At 42.6% G+C, this 22,496-nt stretch overlaps 1 protein-coding gene across 4 annotated transcripts in view; it reads left to right on the plus strand.

Moving 5' to 3' along the window:
* The window catches only part of MDGA2 (MAM domain containing glycosylphosphatidylinositol anchor 2), a 1,412,234-nt gene that overhangs the window by 800,797 nt on the left and 588,941 nt on the right, over positions 1-22,496 (plus strand). For all 4 annotated transcript variants that reach the window (XM_069208709.1, XM_069208707.1, XM_069208708.1 and 1 more), the window contains exon 5: positions 3,532-3,664. In XM_069208709.1, coding sequence (XP_069064810.1) covers positions 3,532-3,664 — 133 coding nt within the window. The remainder of the gene's footprint in view (positions 1-3,531; positions 3,665-22,496) is intronic.

The raw sequence follows: 22,496 nt of genomic DNA on the forward strand, positions 1-22,496 counted from the left end.
AGGCCTGACTAGATCCCAGCTAACGTTATTTCACTGGTTAATCTGAGATATTGGGAGAAGGCCAATGAGCAGATCCTTCATAGTAACAGGGTGGGTCATTTCACATCAGACCTGCCAATACCTGCACGTGCCCTCGCTTTATTCCTTTGGTTTAAATACAGCATTTTACCAGTTAATATTTTTACTGCTGTTGGTCACAGAACAGCCCTGAGGCCAACAAATGCAAAAAGTCCAATTTATGTGTGGAGTCAACTGAACATGTGTTTTTTTTGTCCCCTATATAAAAGTCCCAGGGAAAAATGGATTATTCCGTTGTGCAAGGCTCTGTTTTTACATAACCCCGTCAATGCTAACAGAATTTGCAAATATAACTTGTCTACACTGGTAGTAAATGCAGTTACCAAATATTTGGTTTGCTCCATTCGCCATAGGGCTATCACAGTATCAGGTCACAGTGTGTAGCCTGTATTACAGGTAAAGAACTACTTAATCATGTGACTTGGATAGGGCTTTGGAACAGATTTCTTTTAGACAGTACATGGGCAATTATCCTGTGTTTCTGTCATTTTACAACCAGTGCTAGCTGTAAAGTGTTATTTTTATGTACTTGTTCAGTGTGTGTGCTATTTTAACATAAATTGGATACCTGTTTTAACTTACGATATATGTTTTTTGTCACACCTTGTACGTGTTTCTAATGATTTGATCGTGCTCAAATTAGGTGTGCAGGTAGCAGGCTCTTTTTGCCAAAGCATGTTATTTAAATTATTATTAAATCATATCATTTTACAACACTAATTCAGTATTTTAGATCTTGGATCGGACTATTTGCTTTTATCTTGATGATGGAATTAATCAGGAAAACTTGAACCTGTAATCACTTTTATTGTCTTGTTGGTTTTTAAATACTTACACTATTTTAACTTTGTGATGCAGATGTTTTAGTAACCTTGGCACCTAAATGCAAAACTATGTACCAGGAGTGTCTTTTTTCTTTCTTTTTTCTAATGGACAACGGTGGACTACTGTAGGCCACGGCCTATGATTGACCTTTTATTTCCAGTGACTATGGCCTCGGAGAAGCTATCTTCATTCAATGTAAATTCTATTTTAACTAGTGTGGTGCTTTGTAAAGCACAATGATAATGAGTGCATTTCCCTGTTTTATTGTTTTATGTGTAAACTTTTATGACCCACGGTCGAAATAAAGTATGACTTGACTTGACATAATGCTACGTTCTATGCTAAAGTAGACATGAACCTCTGCATCATTTTACCAAACATTTGACCTCATTGTTTTACTCAGTTCAGTTTTTATATGAGCGGCTTGCAAATCTCATCCTGTTAATCTTTAAATGTTATTTTAATTACATTAGTTACCAAGCAGATTAAACAATTCCGCTCAATCATATTAACAGTTGCAGTTTTATAATTATTTTCTGTGTTAACACTGCACTTATATTTGCAATATTGACTGGATTAGAGAGTGGAGATAACATATAGGTCTCTGCAGGATGTAAGCTACTCTCGAAAATGCTCTATTGCAGATGCAATAACCAGTGTTTAATGTTTAGCTGAAAGAGGGCAATAGGATTATTAGCATCTCTCTCCTCGTGCTCACTCCAGCATCTTGACAAAAACACATTATCCCTGTCTCTCTCTTCTTCCTGATGCACCTTTCAAATGAAAAAGGGTAAATCACAGACGATAACACCTGTCTTACCCCTCTAAATGGCTGAATCAATTACAGCATGTGTTTGAAGGATATAACACCACAACAGTGAGGTCACACAACATCAGCGTCACCACATTGATGTAGGCACTACATAGATCACTTCACTGACTGGGGTTAAGGACAAGGATAAACACATAAAAAATAAAAATTGTTTGACAAAAAGAAACTCAGGGGTATCTACTGAGATAAAACATCTATGGGTAAGACCGATTGAACTTTAATTCCGTATATCAAAAAAGACTAAGGATAAGTATTTTAAAGTAATAAGTAATTAAAGGAAGATAGATTCGGAAGCATGGAGAGGGTTGTCCCAGTAACAAAGTATTTCCATTCCCGTAATAATTTTAAGGGAACATTTATTTAACATTACATTCATTTAAAAAAAACAAGGGAAACTTTAATTTACGAGATAAATTAAGAGTAGTTATTTTAGTAAATTGCTTTCAAAATAGTCAGTGGAAAGAACTGGTGTAAGTTCAGGAAGACAAGGTCATCAACTAATACATTTAAATATACCTAAAGGTAAAAGCTGATATTAGGGTTTGGTTTGTGGTAGACAGTTAATAATATCTGATACAATCACTGAAGGATTAGATTGAGAGTTAGGGTTAGGATTAGGATAACTATAACAAAATAAATGTGTTTCAAAAACAACAATGTAATCATAAGAGGTAAGATAAGGGTGCTAATGAAATAAAATGATCAGCGGTGGTCGCTGCAAATCTCAAGGGATGGAGTCGAAGGGGACAGAGACGGAGGGGGGAAACAAAACAAAAAGAATTAGCTTATTGCTGTCTCCCTCTCCTGCTGCCTCGCGCTCCTCTTACTCTTATTCACTGGGACACCAGCACAGGCTCCCAAGCAATCCTGGCACTGCTTACATGCTAAACATAGCATGTAAGCATCATCAGGATTGGTATGAGTGGCAGTCACTGCCACTCAGACACAAGCCTGGGGCTGGTGCTGTTTCTCCAGACCAGCTGGGTGTACAGCTGGGTTGGAGAAACCTAAGTGCGCATGTGGGTTTGGCCAGCCTCAGACAGCCTGCCAAACACACACTTAGTGCACTTTCCCCACCTCCCCCACCTACCGTGGCCCCGCCCCGCCCTTCCCTGTACTGCTGGCTGAGCCAGCAGATGAAAATGTAAACGATAGTGGAACTCTTGTTTCATTTTACATCTCCTGCTCTTGGCCAGGGGTGGCGACGCTCCTTCACCATAGCGAAGGAGCCACCCCTGAAAAAGATGCTCAATTTACACAAGAAATGTTAATAATTATAGCTAAGAAATATTAACACTAAGGAATAATCCAATTATCAATGTCGTTAGATGTAGGGTTGGAGTAAGGTTGGTTTTATGTGGTTGTGGAAGTGATTTAATACATTTCAAAATTACTTTATGTAGAGGTGGGGATGAAGAGGGTGCCTTTTGTGTAGATATTTGTAGCAATAGCTTTAGTTGATATTGCCATCCAACTGCTTGAAGGTGCTCATAACCTATGGCCGTTTAGGTAGAGTTTAAAATATAGAGGTAAGCTTACAAAACTACTAAGAGCCCCATGTCTTGTGTGCTCTATGAGTTACTTCCGGTTTCTTGACCAATATCTTTTTGTATTCTATAACTTTCTATTCTGCTCCTCACATGGTAATTTTTTGCTCATAAATCCCAGCATGTAAAGTATTATCTCATAAACCATAACTGGCTGACAGTGTCAACCACCACAAATGTAAAATCGATAATGTGTTTTACAGTGGCTTTTAATTTCATATCTTTCACCATTTCTTCTAATTGTTGCAGGGGGAAACGAAAATACTGAAACTGAAGAATCTTAGACCACAAGACTATGCCAATTACAGCTGCATTGCTTCTGTCAGGAACGTATGTGACATTCCCGATAAGATGGTATCATTTAGGCTATCCAATCGAACAGGTATGTGACTTTAATAACATGTCAGGTTTCCATCATATTTGTTAGGGAATCAATGTGAACCAGTCAAGATAATCTTTACCTAGCAACCAGGACAGGAAATGTTTTTATTATTTAGTAATGATTTCATGCATAAGAAATACTACAAAACGTAGCTTTCCTTTTATGGTACATTATAATTTTAGTGCATTATGGAAATCTCTTCCTACTGCACATCTCCACCACAATTCTGTAAAAAAAGAAAAGTGTTTTGTACTGTTTACAGCAATGCTGCGTGGTGCCCTTTGTTGGAGAATCAAATGCCAAACCACTTTTTAAAAAAGCACCTGAGGTAGGATGAAGGCTGTGAATGGTGAGGCTCTGAAAAGGGAGAGCAGTTCGGGTGTTTCCAGTAAATGAGAAAACACATCTACTGCTGTTTCAACAGTCTGATATAGTCCATTTTATCTCCTTTAATCTGAAACGAACCAGATACTCCATGTAAATATAGGTGAATTGTTCTAGTTAGATGCAAAAAACATAATATAATGCTAGGTCCTAATGGGAAATATGTGAGGTGAATATCACGCAAAAACATACTAGTGCATTTTTTACAATTTGTTTTGCAAGTGTATGCCACAAATATAAAACCCCAAAAGAAAGGAATACAACTGCCTGCCATCTAAGTGTGGCCACCATATGCTTGAAATTATCCCAGACTGGTGAAACTCCTTTTGGGACAATTTACACAATGAGAAAAAGTATTTCCTCCAAATAACATTGGGAAAATAACCAACCAAAAAGAGAAGGTGAAAAGGGGACTGGATAATAGCATAAAAATAGGTGAGTAGAAAAAAGTACACAATTAGGGGACTGGGAAGGGGTCAGATATTGGAGTATTGTTAAAGTACTAGGGCAAGGGTAGGGCTAGATTTATTAATGTATAGGCAGGGGATAGCGGTGTTAGGGTAGAGGATGGGGTGGAGGCACAGAGGTAAAGGTAAGTGTAAAGCTACTAGGCATATGTAAATGCAGAAATACTAGGGTTTGAGTAGGGTAGAGGAATTAGGGTTTAGGGAAGCATAAAGGTATTACAGTATACATGGGGAAGTGTTAAGAGTGTGTAGGTATGGGTAACAGCAATACCCTATAGAGGTTGATGTACTATGGTACAGCAAGTGCTAGAGTTAGTAGGGTATACATACAGGTAGAGATAGGAAGGGTAAAGGCAGTGGTAGATATGCTAAGGTAGTTGTAGAAGCCTGGGGGTATTGCTTGAAATGGGGAATATAGAGTATAGGTGTGCTTGAATTCACTTGGGAAAAGCAGTTGTTAGACATGGAGGTTTAAGGCAGAAGGCATAGTTAGAGGACAGGTGCAGAGATATAGCCAGGAGGAAAAGAAACTAAGGTGTAGACGAGCATAAAGGTTCCTGGGTAGTGTGTTAAAATTACAATGGTGCAGGCAGGAGTAAAGTTGTTTGGTCAAGATAAGCAACATAGTATGGAAAGTTGAGGGCATAAGCATTTTGGGTATAGAAAGAACGATGAAGAATGAAAAGAGTGTAGATAAACAATTGAAAGAAATAGGATAGACAGAGATGGAAAAGAGAACGCAGCAATCCATGAGTTCCAGGAAAAATCAGACTGAAGTGATTTTTTTTTCAGCCCACAGGACCACAACTGCAATGGGTTCAATGGGTTCATTAGAAAACTTTGAAGGAAACAGGTTCTTGAAAAAAGTTTTGCTCAGACAGATTTCATTAAATGTGCTTCTCTCTGGAATCACAGGCAACCCCATTGTTGCTGTCCTGCAAGTTACAAAGTTATATACAAATAATGTGGAGCCTACTTCATACCCCTTTTGGGAAGACAATACTTACTCAACAAGCAACAAATCAATTTTCCGGGGATTTCAAATAGGAATTTACATACAAGCAGAAACGTTGCTGGGGAACTGCTAACCTGTATGTAAAACCAACAAGTGATGACTTTGATTTACTATTTTTTCATGTCTCAACTTTGTGAGACTTTGATACGACTAAGCATTTTGCAACTACCTTGACACAAAATTATTATCAATGCAAATGAGAACGAATCTAAGTGAAAATCCATCAATGCCAAAAGTCTGGGCCTAATTATGAGTTTGGTGGTCTTGAGACTGCCATGCTCGCCGTGGCAGTCGGACTGCCGCACTCCTGGTGGTCCGACCACCAGAATATGATCTTGGTTGTCTTACCGCAAGGAGACTGCTGCCTCCACTAGGTTAGGGATCCTGACGGGTTTGCAGCAGTCAAAGTTGTGGTCAGCCACGGCATTGCCGAGTTCGGCACCGCCATGCTGATCATGACTTCAGCAAATGAAAAGGCTGGAGCAAAGGCAGTGCTGGGGTCCCCTCTGTCAGCACCCTACGAATGTGCCCAGTCTGCTTGGCAGAAAATGGGCATTCCGAGGGTGCTGTGTGCGAGAGCATTGGCCTCGACTCCCTAAGGGAGCCAAGGCCAATGAGGCTGAACTGTTTCCACCGGGCTGACATCATAATACGAAGGCTTCCGCTGGTCAGCCCAGTGGAAACATCGTAATACGGAGATGGTGAGTTGGCCACCTTGATGGTTGCCTCACTACCATCACATTGGAGTTGTGGTAGTTCAACTGCCCAACTTGTAATAAAGCTGTCTGTTCTCAGTCTGGTATGGGAGCCATGGAACCTGAAAGTGTTTTCTCCTTCAGCTTCTATAGGAAGAGGAAATAGCAAAAAACACTTTCTCAAGCTGCCTGAGAAGGTAAAACATGCCTGAAGAAAAAGTGATGGTGAAAAAGAACAAACAAAAAAAAAACATTTGCTGTATGTCACATTTGAAGGTTCCACAGTAATGTATCTAATGTACTTTTAAAATTTTTAGTTACATGACACTGTACCACTCCCATGCCCTGAGGCCTGATCCGCACTCTAAAAATCATAATTACAAATAAATACACATGTATTAACTTTGATAATATTGAAATAACTGTTTCTGACAACTCAGATTCTTTGAATTTGATATGGACTGTTTACAACCAATGCTTGCTTCTTTTTTTCGGCCTCGGACTCTAAATTAGTTTTGGCTGGGCTCTGCATCCTACAGAAAGTTTATGAGGTGCTCCCCAAAGGCACTGCATCACTACCCTCCTGCCTCAGAAAAAGTGGGTGCTCTGTTCAAAGATTGGTTCTCACACAAACCTGGGCTCTTGACTTTCTTTGAGACACTCCAAAAGACTATTTGAAAAAAAATGAAACCAGTACATTCACCTCATTAGTTTTCCTGCCAATTTTTTACTTCAAGCTAACATTTAATTTCAACAAACAAAAAGTGATGGGACAAATGCCTGCAATAATTCTAATCAATGGAAATCACTCGGTAAAGTATTCCAACCCATCATATTTTTTTGCCCACCATGCCACCTCAGTTTTAACCCTGCCATCTGCAAATCAGATTTGACCCTGCTTCAGTAGGAACAGTTTAGCCTGAACTGCCAGGTCTGGTCCTCCCAGAACCGAAACACAAGCTACCCATGGCCAGTTTGTGTGTTTAACATTTAATGTAGTATTTTGCCTTTTTAATCTCCATTGCTTGTATTAGCTTCATATTTTTAATAGAATACTGCACAAACATCTTCATAACTATAAAACGTTATAGACTCGACGGCCATTATGCTGTCGCTGAAAGCTTTTGGCTGAGTAATATAGATAGATTACTTTTTTGGCAGGTCAAGGGAGTTATAACTTATGACAATTATAGGTCAGCCAGTCATAAATATTTATTAATACAAAGACACAAAATCATATAAAAACACAGTACACATCAACATTGCATAACTGAAATTTAAAACCACAAAAACAATGGGCTTTTAAATTTAGTAAATCTTTATTCCCACATTTTAACACTCAAAAACACAGTTTTAGAACATATACATGGCAAGAGATTATTATTTGAACCAAACTTTAAATATGAATTATGTTTTCTCACTGCTAACTTAAAGCTTCATATGTCACTCACTTGCACCAGGCTCGTCGTAGGAATTTGGTGAATGCAATCAAGACGCTTCTGTCAGTTGTCAGTTTACAAAGTCTCAAGAACTTTCAGTATGACTCATGTTGTTGTTACAAAGTCCGTGCACTCTGAGCCCTACAAAGAGTGCAAAAAAGACAACTTGAGAAAGTTCCTTTATGAGTAACACAAACACGACTGGTATTTAATCAGAATAGTGTGTATTAAATAAACTTCCTACAAAACAATACTGGTTCTATAATATTGACTACCACACTTTTGTATAGGTAAGTAATGATTAACTACCCCTAACTACAGTCATATGTATCTTGATGATATTCCTAGCTATAAGGTACATAGATGTGGAGTATAATCTTATATATGTATGTAGTAACCTTCACAATATTGTGATCATTGATTTATTTTGCACCAGAAGTTCTGGCATACAATCATAGAACAGCGATCCAAACTAGGTTTGCCTAGCAAGCTACAATCATGTATAACCATGGGATCAGGAAATACCTATTCACAATTTGATGTATAGGAACTTAGAGGGTCATTCTGACCCTGGCGGGCGGCGGACGCCGCCTGCCTGGTGGGAACCGCCAAATGGCCGCTCGGCGGTCAGAAGACCGCGGAGGCCATTCTGACTTTCCCGCTGGGCCGGCGGGCGCCCGCCAAGGGAGCACCCGCCGGCCCAGCGGGAAAGGCCCTGCAACACAGAGGCCCGCTCCGAATGGAGCCGGCGGTGTTGCAGGGGTGCGACGGGTGCAGTTGCACCCGTCGCAATTTTCACTGTCTGCAATGCAGACAGTGAAAATCTCCCTGGGGCCCTGTTAGGGGGCCCCTGCACTGCCCATGCCATTGGCATGGGCAGTGCAGGGGCCCCCAGGGGCCCCACGACACCCGTTCCCCCCATCCGCCAGGAACAGGATGGCGGGAAGGGGGTCGGAATCTCATGGAGGTTCTGCCCAAGCAGGGGAAATCCGTCGGAAAACCGCCGGATTCCCTTTTCTGACCGCGGCTTTAACGCCGCGGTCAGAATGGGCAATGAAGCACCACCAGCCTGTTGGCGGTGCTTCCGTTGCCCCCGGCCCTGGCGGTCTTGCACCGCCAGGGTCGGAATGAGGCCCTTAAAGTGCATAAGCTTGATGATTGCCAGATAAATTATGACAACTACTTGTGGAGCTAGACCTGTAACCCTGGTGTTGGACCTGGCTTTTTGACAGGGACATCCCCAAACTTTTTGCCTCCTTCCTCCTATTTTTTCTGACCTGTTGTTGTTGGCTTTTGACCTCTGGGCACTTTACCACTGCTAAACAGTGCTAAAGTGCATATGCTCTCTGTGTAAATTGTACTACTGATTGGTTTATCCATGATTGACTATTTAATTTACTTGTAAGTCCCTGGTAGAGTGCACTACATGTGCCTAGGGCAGGTAGATTAAATGCTACTAGTGGGCCTGCAGCACTGGTTATGCCACCCACCTCAGTAGCCCCTTAACCTTGTGTCTGGCCTGCCATTGCAAGGCCTGTGTGTGCAGTTTCACTGCCACTTCGACTTGGCATTTAAAGGTACTTGCCAAGCCTAGAACTCCCCTTTTTCTATACATAAGTCACCCCTAATGTGTGCCCTAGGTAACCCCTAGAGCAGGGTGCGGTGTGGGTAAAAGGCAGGACATGTACTTGTGTGGTTATATGTCCTGGTAGTGTAAAACTCCTAAATTCGTTCTTACACTACTGTGAGGCCTGCTCCCTTCATAGGCTAACATTGGGGCTGCTCTCATACATTGTTGAAGTGGCAGCTGCTGATCTGAAAGGAGCAGGAAGGTCATATTTAGTATGGCCAGAATGGTAATATAAAATCCTGCTGACTGGTGAAGTCGGATTTAATATTACTATCCTAGAAATGCCACTTTTAGAAAGTGAGCATTTCTTTGCACTAAAATCTTGTTGTGCCCTTCAATCCACGTCTGGCTAGGTTTAGTTGACAGCTCCTTGTGCATTCACTCAGACACACCCCAAACACAGGGTACTCAGCCTCATTTGCATACATCTGCATTTTGAATGGGTTTTCCTGGGCTGGGAGGGTGGAGGGCTGGGAGGGTGGAGGGCCTGCCCTCACACAAAGGACTGCCACACCCCCTACTGGGACTCTGGCAGACAGGATTGAACTGAAAGGGGGCTTGCTGCATTTCTTAGACACTCTTTGAAGTCACCCCCACTTCAAAGGCACAACTTAGTATAAAACAGGGCCTCTGCCCTACCTCATCAGACACTTGCTGGAGAAGACACCTGAACCAGAAACTACATCCTGCCAAGAAGAACTGCCTGGCTGCTCAAAGGACTCACCTGTCTGCTTTTCTACAAAGGACTGCTGCCTTGCTGTTGGCCTGCTGCCTTGCTGAACTGCCTGGCTGCTCAAAGGACTCACCTGTCTGCTTTTCTACAAAGGACTGCTGCCTTGCTGTTGGCCTGCTGCCTTGCTGAACTCTTGTCTGGCTGTAAAAGTGCTCTCCAAGGGCTTGGAAAGAGCTTGCCTCCTGTTCCCTGAAGTCTCAGGACCAAAAAGACTTCTCTCTTCCTCTTGGACGCTCCGTGCGCTGAACTTTTCGACGCACAGCTTGTTCCGCGGCAAGAAAAACGCCGCACACCGACGCTGATCGACGCGACGTCTTCGGGACGACCAAAACTTTGACGCACGGCCTCGCAAGGACAACGCCGCCCGACTTCCCGGGAGAAATCGAAGCGACGCCTGCCGTGAGATCGAAACTTTGACGCACGGCCTCGCAAGGACAACGCCACCCGACTTCCCAGGAGAAATCGACGCAACGCTTGCCGTGAGATCAAAACTTTGACGCACGGCCTCGCAAGGACAACGCCGCCCGACTCCGCAGGAGAAATCGACGCGACGCCTGCCGTGAGATCAAAACTTTGACGCACAGCCTCGCAAGGACAACGCCGCCCGACTCCACAGGAGAAATCGACGCGACGCCTGCCGTGAGATCGAAACTTCGACCCGCAGCCCCGCAGAACGACGCGCAGCCGGAAAACAAGCAGGAAAATCCACGCACAGACCCGGGACATCTGGTACTCCCCGCAAACCACAGTAAGAGACTGTCCGCGCGCCGGAAAATGACGCACGACTCCCCCCGTGGAAAATAACGACGCAAGTCCGTGTGTGCTGAGGAGAAATCGACGCACACACCAGTTTTCCACGTACCTCTTCTCCTGTGGCCCTCTGAGGAGATTTTCCACCAGAAACCAGGTACTTTGTGTTTGAAAGAGACTTTGTTTACTTTCTAAAGACTTAAGACACTTTATATCACTTTTCAGTGATATCTTTACAAATTCGTATTGCAACTTTGATCGTTTTGACCTGAAGATACCCAGATAAATATTATATATTTTTCTAAACACTGTGTGGTGTATTTTTGTGGTGTTATGCTATGGTGTTGTATGATTTATTGCACAAATGCTTTACACATTGCCTTCTAAGTTAAGCCTGACTGCTCGTGCCAAGCTACCGGAGGGTGAGCACAGGCTGATTTTGGATTGTGTGTGACTTACCCTGACTAGAGTGAGGGTTCTTGCTTGGACAGAGGGCAACCTGACTGCCAACCAAAAACCCCATTTCTAACACCTGGGATGAGAGAAAATGAATGACAGTCATAAGTACATTCTCACCTAGGTAGAACACTTCTGGACTGAGGACATTCTGCCAGGAAGAAGAGCTGGCTGCTGTAGGAGGGACTGCCACTCTGCCTGTCACTTTGTTGAACTGGGAGTTGTTTGCTGTTTCTGTCCTGGGTGGGAAAGGACTGGACTTTGCTTTCTACATCCTGCTTTCCATGGTTCTCCAAGGGCTTGAACTGAGCTTGCCTCCTGTTAAGAAGTCTCAGGGCCATCAAGACTTGACCTGTCAGCACCTGGACGCTCTTGCTGAGAGTCCTGACTTGCCAAGTGGTGTCACATCCAGTGCCTGGGACCTTGGAAGTGAGCTATGGTGCAACCAAGAAGAAACCAAGCACATCAACTCTAGAGCAACCTTGGAACAGGCGCTGTCTGACTCTAAGCCTCTGCCTGCACTGGAGCTGTGGTCTCTGCTGAATCAAACAACCATGACCTGAAACCCAGGCCTGATGCTGCCACAGCGCCTCTGAAGTCCCACCACTGTCTGAGTCCTGAGTCCCGGAGTCACCGCCATCTGTGACACCCAACTCTGCTGCAGTACCTGTGTCCCCGTGGTGTGACACTGCATAGTCGATGCTTCACTTCTTGACTTGCGGGATTCATCTACCCTGCCTTGCTATAAGGAACCAACGCCTTGCCACTGATGCAGCATCACCTCCCCTTCAACTGTAAGGAGCTGATGCCTCACCTCCCCTGCCTAGCAGAAAGGAACAGACGCCTCACCTCCCCAGTAGCAGTAAGCAACTAACGCCACACCAGCTCTGTTGATGCCTCACCTCCCCGACTGTGCAACATCTTTCTTTCCTTATGATTTTCCAAAGCACTGTACATGGGGTCTGTGCTACTCCATGACCAGCCCGTACTCACTCGTGAGTGGCGTCAGACTGTTGGAAACTACTCCATCAAGATGCCGTGATAGCCAGAGTTGGAGCTATTTTGTTTCTAAGCACTATACTAAGATTTAATATTTGAACATTCAGATCTTTACTTGTATATGTTGGATTCGTGTTGTTTTGGTCTTGTTTTACTCAGATAAATATTGGCTATTTGTCAAAACTGGTGTGGAGTACTTTTGTGGTTATTTTCACTGTGTTACTCTGTGTGTATGTGTGTGTACAAAACCCTACACATTGCCTCTGAGATAAGCCAGACTGCTCATTCCTCGCTGCCAAGGGAGTGAGCAGGGGGTTATCTTAGCTGTGTGACTCCCTCACCGTTACTAGAGTGAGGGTCCCTACATGTACGGGGTGCAAACCACTACCAACTACCAACTAGAGACCCCATATCTAACTGGAATACACCAATGTCACCATTTTTAGTGGAGAAGCATGTGCACTTTAGCACTGGTCAACAGGGGTAAAGTGGTCAGAGTGCTCAGACCAACAAAAAGATACAGACAAAAGTATGAGACAAGCAGGCAAAAAGGTTGGGGGAAGGCCACAATTCCAACAGATCTAACAAGCAAGCTGAACCACTGGATCATCCTCAATGCTGGGATCAACAATAAAACTCCCCAGTTGCTTCAAACTATTCAGAACTCACTGGCCAGAGTCACTCTCATCCTCCCACATCACCCTAACATCACACCTCATGTAAAGGAGCTCCACTGTCTCCCATTCATAAACAAGCACAATTCGAACTCCTCAGTCACACTTTCAAGGTACTAAATACCACAGGCCAAGTGTGCCTCAACAGTGACATCTGAATTCACAAATTTTCAAGAAAACTCCACTCGTCCCAGCTCCTACTTGTGCAAATCCCACACAGACAGAAAACCGGATCTGGCGGTCAAGCCTTCCCCTACATTGTTCCTAAAGAGTGGAATGACCTGTTGCTACACTTAAGAGCCTCCTCCTTACTTCTCGAATTCCACAAGAAGCTCAAAATCTGTTTCTTCCAGTAGTCAAATAATGATTTTGTCAGATACCATAAAATGACTGAACCACATGCACAAAGTATTGCTTTTTCAGTTTTATCCTCACACATCTAAAGTGTTTTGATTCGCCCTTTTCTTGATACTACACTGAAGAATATTGGGGGATGGAAATCAACAAGATATACTAGGAAAGTAGGGGAGGTTCAAATCGTGAATTTCTACCATCCTCACATACTTAATTTACACAAAGAGGATGCTTATTTAATATTCATTTCACAGATCATCTAGGCGAATAATGTATGCAAGAGTAAAGCTCGTGTAGAACATTCATGCGCAGTAGCGACAGGAGACGGCTTTGAAGAAGGAAATGTCTTTGGTGCGCGGCAGTCATTTTGCAGCTCCAGACATCGCTTTAAATGGACAGATCACAGTTTTAATGGGAGAGTACCGGCACTTCTCAGTTATTATCAGCCACTCAGGAAAGTGAGTTTCTGCATTTGTATTTCAAACACGAGTTGCAACAAGGCCTTTTCTGCTTGCACCTGTCTACAAATACATAAAACAGGAAAACCTACTGAGAAGAAAATTACACAGACTCTGTGGAGCTGAAAAAAAGGGAATTACACCAAATTGCGTAACAAACATTGAACAAAAGTCGCTTTTGCAATCGTGTTTGACAATATATCGTGATGGATTTATTTAGTGAATTCCATTTACAAACATTATGGGTATAGAAAGAACGATGAAGAATGAAAAGAGTGTAGATAAACAATTGAAAGAAATTGATTTGTAACATTAATTTGTATTTAGCTAACGGTGAATAAAATAACTTGCCGTTTGGAATTCATTAAAAAAAAACTCTTCCTATATATTGGAAGAGTTAACTTACCTGCTCACCTGGAACATTACTGATCAGGCTCATCAATTAAAGTGCAAAGCTCATGAGCACGTGCTTTATATTGGGGGGTCATCTCTGAGGCAATGTATGAAGTGTGTCAGGCAGTGACGCTTCAGGACTGCGGTTCACTGGAGGCACAGGGCTCCTATCCGACGGCAGCGTTGCACAGCAGCACTTCATCATCCTCTGAAAATAAACCATGCCACAGCTTCTGGTAAATTAGGCACATTAGATTAATGATCCAGGGAACATTTTCAACTAGGTTTGAACCGTTTGTCCGGGTTCGCTTTAAAAATAAATTCAAATATTTCAAGAGTAATTCATCTCAGAAAATAATTAATCCAAACGGTTCCATAAATCTGCGCAGCTTTACTCTTTATTCTGTCGACGAAATTCTGCGGTAACTGCCTTAAGGAAATGTCTCATCAGAGATTCAGTTGCTCTTATTGGTATGACTTCTGACACATTTGAGGATAATAGAAAATATTCAAATTCATTTTTTTGTTTTATTTTGTAGGTTATTGCTGTAACGCTTTACAGTCCATCTGAATTTATTCAACCTTTCATTGCATAGCAAAGTTTTTAGTTAAATAGAGTATATTTTAAATGTATTAATGGCATGATTCGTTCGTTTTGCTCTAACAATGCAAATTGTGGTGCGCAACAGTGTCTACCGTGGTGGTCAGTGTGCTCATTTGCCACATTGTCAAATGTGTTGCAACCTCAAAACCTGCATTAATTAGGAACAGAGGGACGATTTCACAAATGTTTTTGCCCCATAAGTTTTATTTAAGGTGGAAATTTTTTAACTCTGCACATTATTCGCACATCCCTAATGCAAAATCATGATATCTGGAGTTTTCCCTGAGGATATCTCTGGTACGTCTATCAGTTTTCTGATGAGTGTGATTACAAAGTACGGACCACGAGGAGCATTGACCATTAAAGAAGAGCATCTTCTCTCTTGGGCCAGATCGAATTCTCTTCCCATTGCTGAGGACACTTTTCCTATGCTTTACTATCAATGTAATCGTTTCTCATCAAAGGAAAGAGGTCTGTCGAATCTTCTCTATTTTCTGTTCCTTGCAGTGTTCTGCTTGGCTTGATGCCCTTTGTCTACTGTTCATTAGCTACATATGTACTCTGTCACAGCTTCTGCACAAATGGAGCCAAAAAAGGCATTCAAGGACAGGGAGAATCTGAGTCCATTCCATTATCCTTAGAATGGCTTCTAGTTTCGTGAATCTCTCCTCCAATCTCCTCAAAAGAAAAGATCCTGGGGATACTGTTTGATTCTTCAATTCAGCACATTAGATAAGGATGTTAACATGCAACTCGTTGTAATCTGTAAAATCCTCCCATTATTGCAGACTGCCTACTGGGTAGAGGTAATGAGAGCTCTTATCACGTAATGTTTTGTTTGCTTTAACATTCTCTTCACTGGTCCCATGAACAAAATCTTTGGCAAAGCTACAGAATAAAGCAGGCAGAATGTGCTTAAACATCCATCTGCAAGAAAACTTGTTGCAGCAAAGTACTGCTTGCCTTTAGACGGTAGGATCACATTTAGCACTCTCCAAATGATGGGTGTCAATTCACCAAAATGCCATGGGTAGTGGAAGTGACATCACAAACCATTTTACCTTTACTTTGACGCACACACAGATGCTTACACATACACACACATTCACACACTCTCACATAAACATACTCTCAACCGCAAGCATGCATACAAAATTTATTTAAAGGCCATTTTACTTAACTTAGCTGCCAGATAGGGTCATATTCCAGCTAACTGTACTCCATTTGTCATTACACAGATAGTGAATGATATTATTCCCTATTTAGTAATAAAAACATTGACAGAAACCCAGGAAAGTGGAGCTCCAACCGTTGTCCATTATGAGGAGTTTTCCCTGTGTACCAGGCATTCATTGGGTCACGTCTGAGGCCAGGGGTCACAAAAGAAGTGCCAGGAGTCACAAGGGGCACAAGAGGGGTAGAAGCTGTGACCTCTGGTGACCCCTAAATGATGTCTATACTTGAAATGAGTGTGGAGTACATAGGGGAAAAGTTCCAGGATACCCACACAAAGCGACTTCTCACTATGGCTCATTCAGAATCCTTAATTTTACTTCTGCCCATCTGCTTAACCAATGATCTCTCAAGAGACAGAAACAAGGGTGAAGATCTGTAAGATTACAAAACGCTTAAGGTTGGAACAGTCCAAAATTGTTTTCTGAACCTAATCGCTAACACTTCCGAAAACATTTTAAAATCGAATAATTTAGGTATGCTTTGAACTGGATCCCTTAGAGATCAAATTAATGGTTATCACATGCATTGTCCCACACAATCTGAATGGTCTCTAACTCCACCTTTGCCCTTGTTTTCTGTCACGACCATATGCACTCTGCACAGGATGGCAAACAACATATCTAGAGAAAAAACGACCGGAACTATGTCTGGGAAATAACCATAGAAGAGATGTAATTTGTGCGAATTTCACAAACTCATGCATGCATTTCAAAAGATAGACCTCTGGGATCTACCTATAAATTGTGGATATAGAGTACAATGTAAAGGAAATGTGGGTCACAGAGGCGGTTTCAATCATCCTTTCATTTTTAAGAAAATGTGGAAGGCTGAAATTAAAACATATCAGTAAAAAACAAATAACTGTTAAAGGAGGACATCTATTAGACATTATTCAGAGTGCAACGGTGTACGTTTCAATGATTAGCACAAAATTCAGATCTGGATAGAATGGAAGTGTAGCTATGCTATCAAACCCTTTAATAAACAGATATGTGAGGTTGGGAAATGGACAAAAGGAGCAATATCAACCAGCAAATCCAACACTTGTGCATGGGTGAGGATATAGAACACAGGCTAGATGATTTTGATTATATAGGAATGGTAGAGTTAATTCCATGTAAATTTAATACTCTAGGCGTAGAGTAACATAAGCCTTGAAGTTTCACAGCTGGCATGGAATAAAACATCCCTATTAGGCATGTAGTGATATTTCACTTCATATATTTGCTCTTACCATCAATAACAAAAGGATACACTAAAGCCCAAAGTATACCTTGATAAGGATTATGGAGCAATTGAAATGCCAGTTGGTATGGGTAGAGGTCATAAACCTCCGTAAGAGGTGTTAACCTATTAAGCCTATTAGGGCTAGTCAATATTACCACAGAGCTACCAGGCAAGAATTTCATGTGCTGCTCATCTTACTGGTTTGACAAAGCAGACACAAAATCTCCAAGAACCCTTAGAAACAAGAGGCAAAGAATAATGACAAAACAAAAAATACCAACATTTAAAACACCATTAACATTATCAATTATATGACTAAGGATACATTTTGATTTCTCTGTTTGGCCATATATTGTAATTTAATGATGCTGTGCACTCTAGTATGCTTACATGTTGGTTAAAAACTGTATTCAGCCAGTGCCTTTTCCGAACTTTCAGTGGTAGCTTGATATGACCCTGTTTCTATATATAGAAGCATATTCTACCTGCCTGATTATGCACTCCTGACATCTGGGAATGATTTTTTTAGGCCAGTGTCAACTACATTGAAGTACTTTTGGCTATGATCAGTATATGTGTAAGCTCTATGAGGTGATACATTTACTGGAGCAGGAGGTTTTTCTGAGGGAGGGAAAGTTCAAAGTAGTTAGCAGGAAAATATGTTCTGCTTATTTCCTGGATTCTTTGCTTTTGTGCTGCCCATTTTTTTACTTTTTCTGTACAAGAGTCCCACTAACTGAGTCTCACTCACTATAAACATAGTTAAAATGGATTGGGAGTAAAAACAAGATCTGATGCTGGGTAAAGGGGGTAAGAGGAACTGGATTGTCTGAATGTGAACACGTGCACAGACTGGTGCACAGGCTCAGGCTTGGGAGTGGGAATACTGATCAACTAAGCCAGGTATCTGTGAACAGATAGCCTGTTGTAGAAGTGACCCTTCAGGCAAAGGTGCTAAAGTATAGCAAAAACAAGCTCCCAAAAGGAATGTTGGAATTTAAAGTCACAGAGGTTAGAAGATACCTCTCCTGGCCACTCTAGCCTGCCCCCAGGAACAGAATTAGACCTTCCTTACCACAATTGTCCCATTTGATCCTGAGAAAACAAAGGAGGATGTGTGGTCCCCCGGAGGGCGGGGGGACATGGTGGTTCGGATGTACATAGTATTTCACTCCTGGAACTTGATAAACTCTCAAAGGAGGGCCAAGGGCTAGCGACGATGACAGCTTAGGGGACATGCATGCTCCACTCCATTTTCTTTATGTCACCTGTCTCTGGGGCCACTGTTTCTCCAGGGATTCAGGTGAGGAAAAACAAGACAAGCTACTGGTCTGCTGTGCTCCGGTTCAGTAATGTCCTCTGTGGGCACTCATGTCCCTGAGAACTAACAAAAGTGAGCACTGCTGCGCCCAAACAGGAGTCAGTCTCTGGGTCCCTGGTGCTTGGGGTTAGGTCATAGACCTCCACTAGCCTTCCAAAAATATGAATGCCTTTAACTGCACAAGGCTGCATTTTTTTAACAAACCTGGAGTCATTCACTCCCCAGAAGGCTCCTGGCCCATCTCATATGTGTATTTGGTATCAGGGCAGTGACACTGCAGTGTTAGTTGTTGTGGCATTTGGGGTCTACACAGGAGCAGTGGTGTGCCCCCAAACATTGCTGGATGTGCTTTTTGAGAAGGAGGAAAGAGTGTCCAAGGCATTTCAGTGAGCTCTGATGACAACCCTGAGAGAGAAGGTCTTGGTTTCTGAGTGCTCCTAGAACTTAGGGCTTCAGCCTAAAAGCATTATAGTTTAGGGATTCCTGTTGGTGGATACTAAGATTGTTTTAGAGCATGTATAAACGTAGAAAAAAAACTCATTCACATAGTTTGTTTCTATTTTGAATGCTCTGTTGACAAGGACAATATTGATAGTGTTTTATTACATATCTTAGTGAAGAGTGCTTAAATGCTTTATAGACCATCACAGGGCTAATAGGGAGTCATTGCATCTTCTGATGGATGTCACTGTAAGATGGTGTCATCCATAACGGTTTAAATTGTGTTACAGTAGCTTATTAGGACGAATATCTGCTTTTACTAATGTTCAGAAGCCCTGTCAAACAAATTAGGCCTGCCGTTTGATAACTGCAACCCATTGTATTCTATGTTGTGTATGTGTGTGGGGGGTATTGCAGTTATATGCTTTATAGCTCACTTGGTGTGCAAGCTGTTAGGAGGGTGTCACCACTGGTATTTCAGCAGCCATTCTGTTTGTCTATGCAAATAAATGCATAGTATTGAGTGGTGCGGGTGTGTGTAATAAAGTATTTTACCTTTTTATAAGTAAAGCCACTGACTGGATAATGATTTTTTGGGTTGTTTGTTGTGTGTCTGCTGACTGGGAAACTAGCCCACACCACCGCTCCAGAGTAGGCCTTGGTCTGCTCTTCTTCACTATGCTGCGAGTGTTATGTTCTAGAACGGCGTACTTGGTTCACAGTAGAGTTAAGGTTGTGGATTCATGGACCCACATGTTTCACAACTAATGAAAAACGTTCTTACATGATGTTAAGTTGAAGTGTAGTTCAAAATGATCCCCTGGTTTCTGGCCTGTTGGGATGAGGTAGGGGACAACAAATGCCACATGGAATTACACCCATTTGAAATTGGTAGGTGCAGTTATTCTCCATTCTGTGGGAATGAACGTCTGATTGCATGGTTCTGAAAGGGTGTTACTGACTGTAATGTTAATTTCGTGTGCAGAGTTTGCAATCTACCAGAATCTTGCAACTTCCAATCAGGGTCGATATCTCGATTTGAAGTTAAAGTGTATTTTACTTAGTGAGACAAGTGTATCCAGTGAGATCCTGGTTGTTGCTGCAGTGGACGAAAACATTCCACATTACTGGGTAAAATGCAAAAGGACAGGGAAAAACATGTACCTTTACTATTGCAATCAAAGAAGTTAGTTGTTAATTGTTGGACTTTTTTGCTTATGCAGGGTCATCCCCAATATTTTTGCCTACTGCCTCCTATTTTTTCTGACCTGTTGCTGTTGGATTTTGAACTCTGAGCACTTTACCACTGCTAACCCGTGCTAACGTGTACATGCTCTCTGTGTAAATTGCATGTAATTGGTTTATCCATGATTGGCATATTTAGTTTACTAGTAAGTCCCTAGTAAAGTGCACTAGAGGTGCCAGGGCCTGTAAATCAAATGCTACTAGTGAGCATGCAGCACTGGTTGTGCCACCCACATGAGTAGCTCTGTAATCATGTTGCAGACCTGCCATTGCAGTGTCTGTGTGTGCAGTTTTAACTTGCCAGGCCTAAACCTTCTCTTTTCTTACATGTCAGACACCCCTAAGATAGGCCCTATGTAGACCCAAGGGCAGGGTGCAGTGTATGGTTAAGGTAGGACATATAGTAATGTGCTTTATATGCCCTGACAGTTAAATATTGCACAATTCGTTTTTCACAGTTGCAAGGCCTGTCCCTCTCATAGGTTAACATGGGGGCTACCTTTAAATCTGATTAAAGTGTAGATTCCCTCCGGGAGCGGATGGACATGTAGAGTTTGGGGTCTCTGAGCTCACAATTTAAAAATACATCTTTTAGTAAAGTTGATTTTAAGATTGTGCGTTTGAAAATGCCACTTTTAGAAAGTGAGCATTTTCTTGCTTATACCATTTCTGTGACTCTGCCTGTTTGTGGATTCCCTGTCTGGGTCAGTTTCACAGTTGGGCTGGTTGCACCTCACACTAGACAGTGATACAAAGGGGGCTCTGCTAGCACGTGGAGTCTCTGGTGAGACTCCTGCTCTGACAAGTGGTGCCCTATCGAGTCCCTGGGCCCCTGAATGGAAAGCTGGTGGAAATCCAAGGAAATCGACTTCGGACGACTTCGGACCGACGCCGCTGCTGAATCTGGTGACGCCACCTGCAACCGACTCCGTGGTCTTCTCTAGAACACAATGACCTTCGCAGGCCCGATGCCGCTGCAGCCCCACTGAAGTCCGAGACTCCGTGGAAGTCGCCGCATCATGTCGTGACCGACGCCGCTCGAAGTTCGCGGATTCAACGTTTCGCACAGACGCCGCGATCTCCGACTTCGCACTCTTCACCAAAGGTACTGTACTTGGGGGTCTATGCGACTCCGTGTCCGGCGCCGCTGGTGTCTGTTTGTTGGGAACGACTCCGTCACGACGCCGTGTTAACACCTCATTTTGTGTTTCTAAGCGCTATTTTTGAGTTTAATCTTAAAAAATTCATAACTTGACTTGTGTATGTCGGATGTTTGTCGTTTTGGTCTTGTTTTGTTTAGATAAATATTTCCTATTCTTCTAAACTGGTGTTGTGTCATTTTGTAGTGTTTTCATTAAGTTACTGTGTGTGTTGGTACAAATACTTTACACCTAACACTCTGAAGTTAAGCCTACTGCTCTGCCAAGCTACCAAGGGGGTAAGCAGGGGTTAGCTGAGGGTGATTCTCTTTTACCCTGACTAGAGTGAGGGTCCTTGCTTGAACAGGGGGTAATCTGACTGTCAACCAAAGACCCCATTTCTAACATTGGTGGCAGCAGTGGGATTTGGACTTGTATTTGTACTTGACGTACAGTAATTTAGTGTACACTCATGTTTTGAGTTCAGACCACTATGTGACCACATACTACTTGTTTGGTGATCTTTCATTTTTCTCTTTGTGACTCCTTTTTGTTCTCCTTCCATGATTTTGCTAATCTCTTGACTGATTCTTTTTACTTCATTGGGAACTTGTTTTCTGCCGTTGGAACTTTACACTTGTTGCCATCATGTCTCAATCTGGAGATGCAACAGCTGGAGCTGTGTTTGAATTAGGGAAACTGAAGAAGTACTCAGTTGCTCAATTGAAACAGTTCTGTGAAGATCTTGCATGTCCATTAAGAGCTCTGCCAGGAAGGGGGAGCTGCAAGAGGCACTATGGGCCTGGGTGACAGTCAAGGAACTGGGGGGGCACACAGAGGATATGGATGGTGAAGTGCAGAGTCTACACAGTGGTGTAGTAGAGGTACCTGTTACACCTGGGTCTCCAGGGGTCTCCAGGAGTGGTAGCAGTAGGTCCTCTAAAGGTCTGACTCCTAATGATGTGAAGGACAGACAGGCAGAATGGGCTCGCCGGTTGGAGTCAGAAAAGTTGAGGATGCAAAGGGAGTTCGATGAGTGGAAAAGGGACTTAGCGATAGAAACTATGATTTTGGCTTATGAGCTAAAACTGGAAGAGCTGGAAGTCAGGAGGGCTGAGTCCAGCTGGAATTGTGGCAGCAACAATTTTATATCCAGTGCTGCTGAAGAAGTG

This window comes from Pleurodeles waltl, chromosome 9 (genome assembly GCF_031143425.1).
Source record: "Pleurodeles waltl isolate 20211129_DDA chromosome 9, aPleWal1.hap1.20221129, whole genome shotgun sequence".
NCBI lineage: Eukaryota > Metazoa > Chordata > Amphibia > Caudata > Salamandridae > Pleurodeles > Pleurodeles waltl.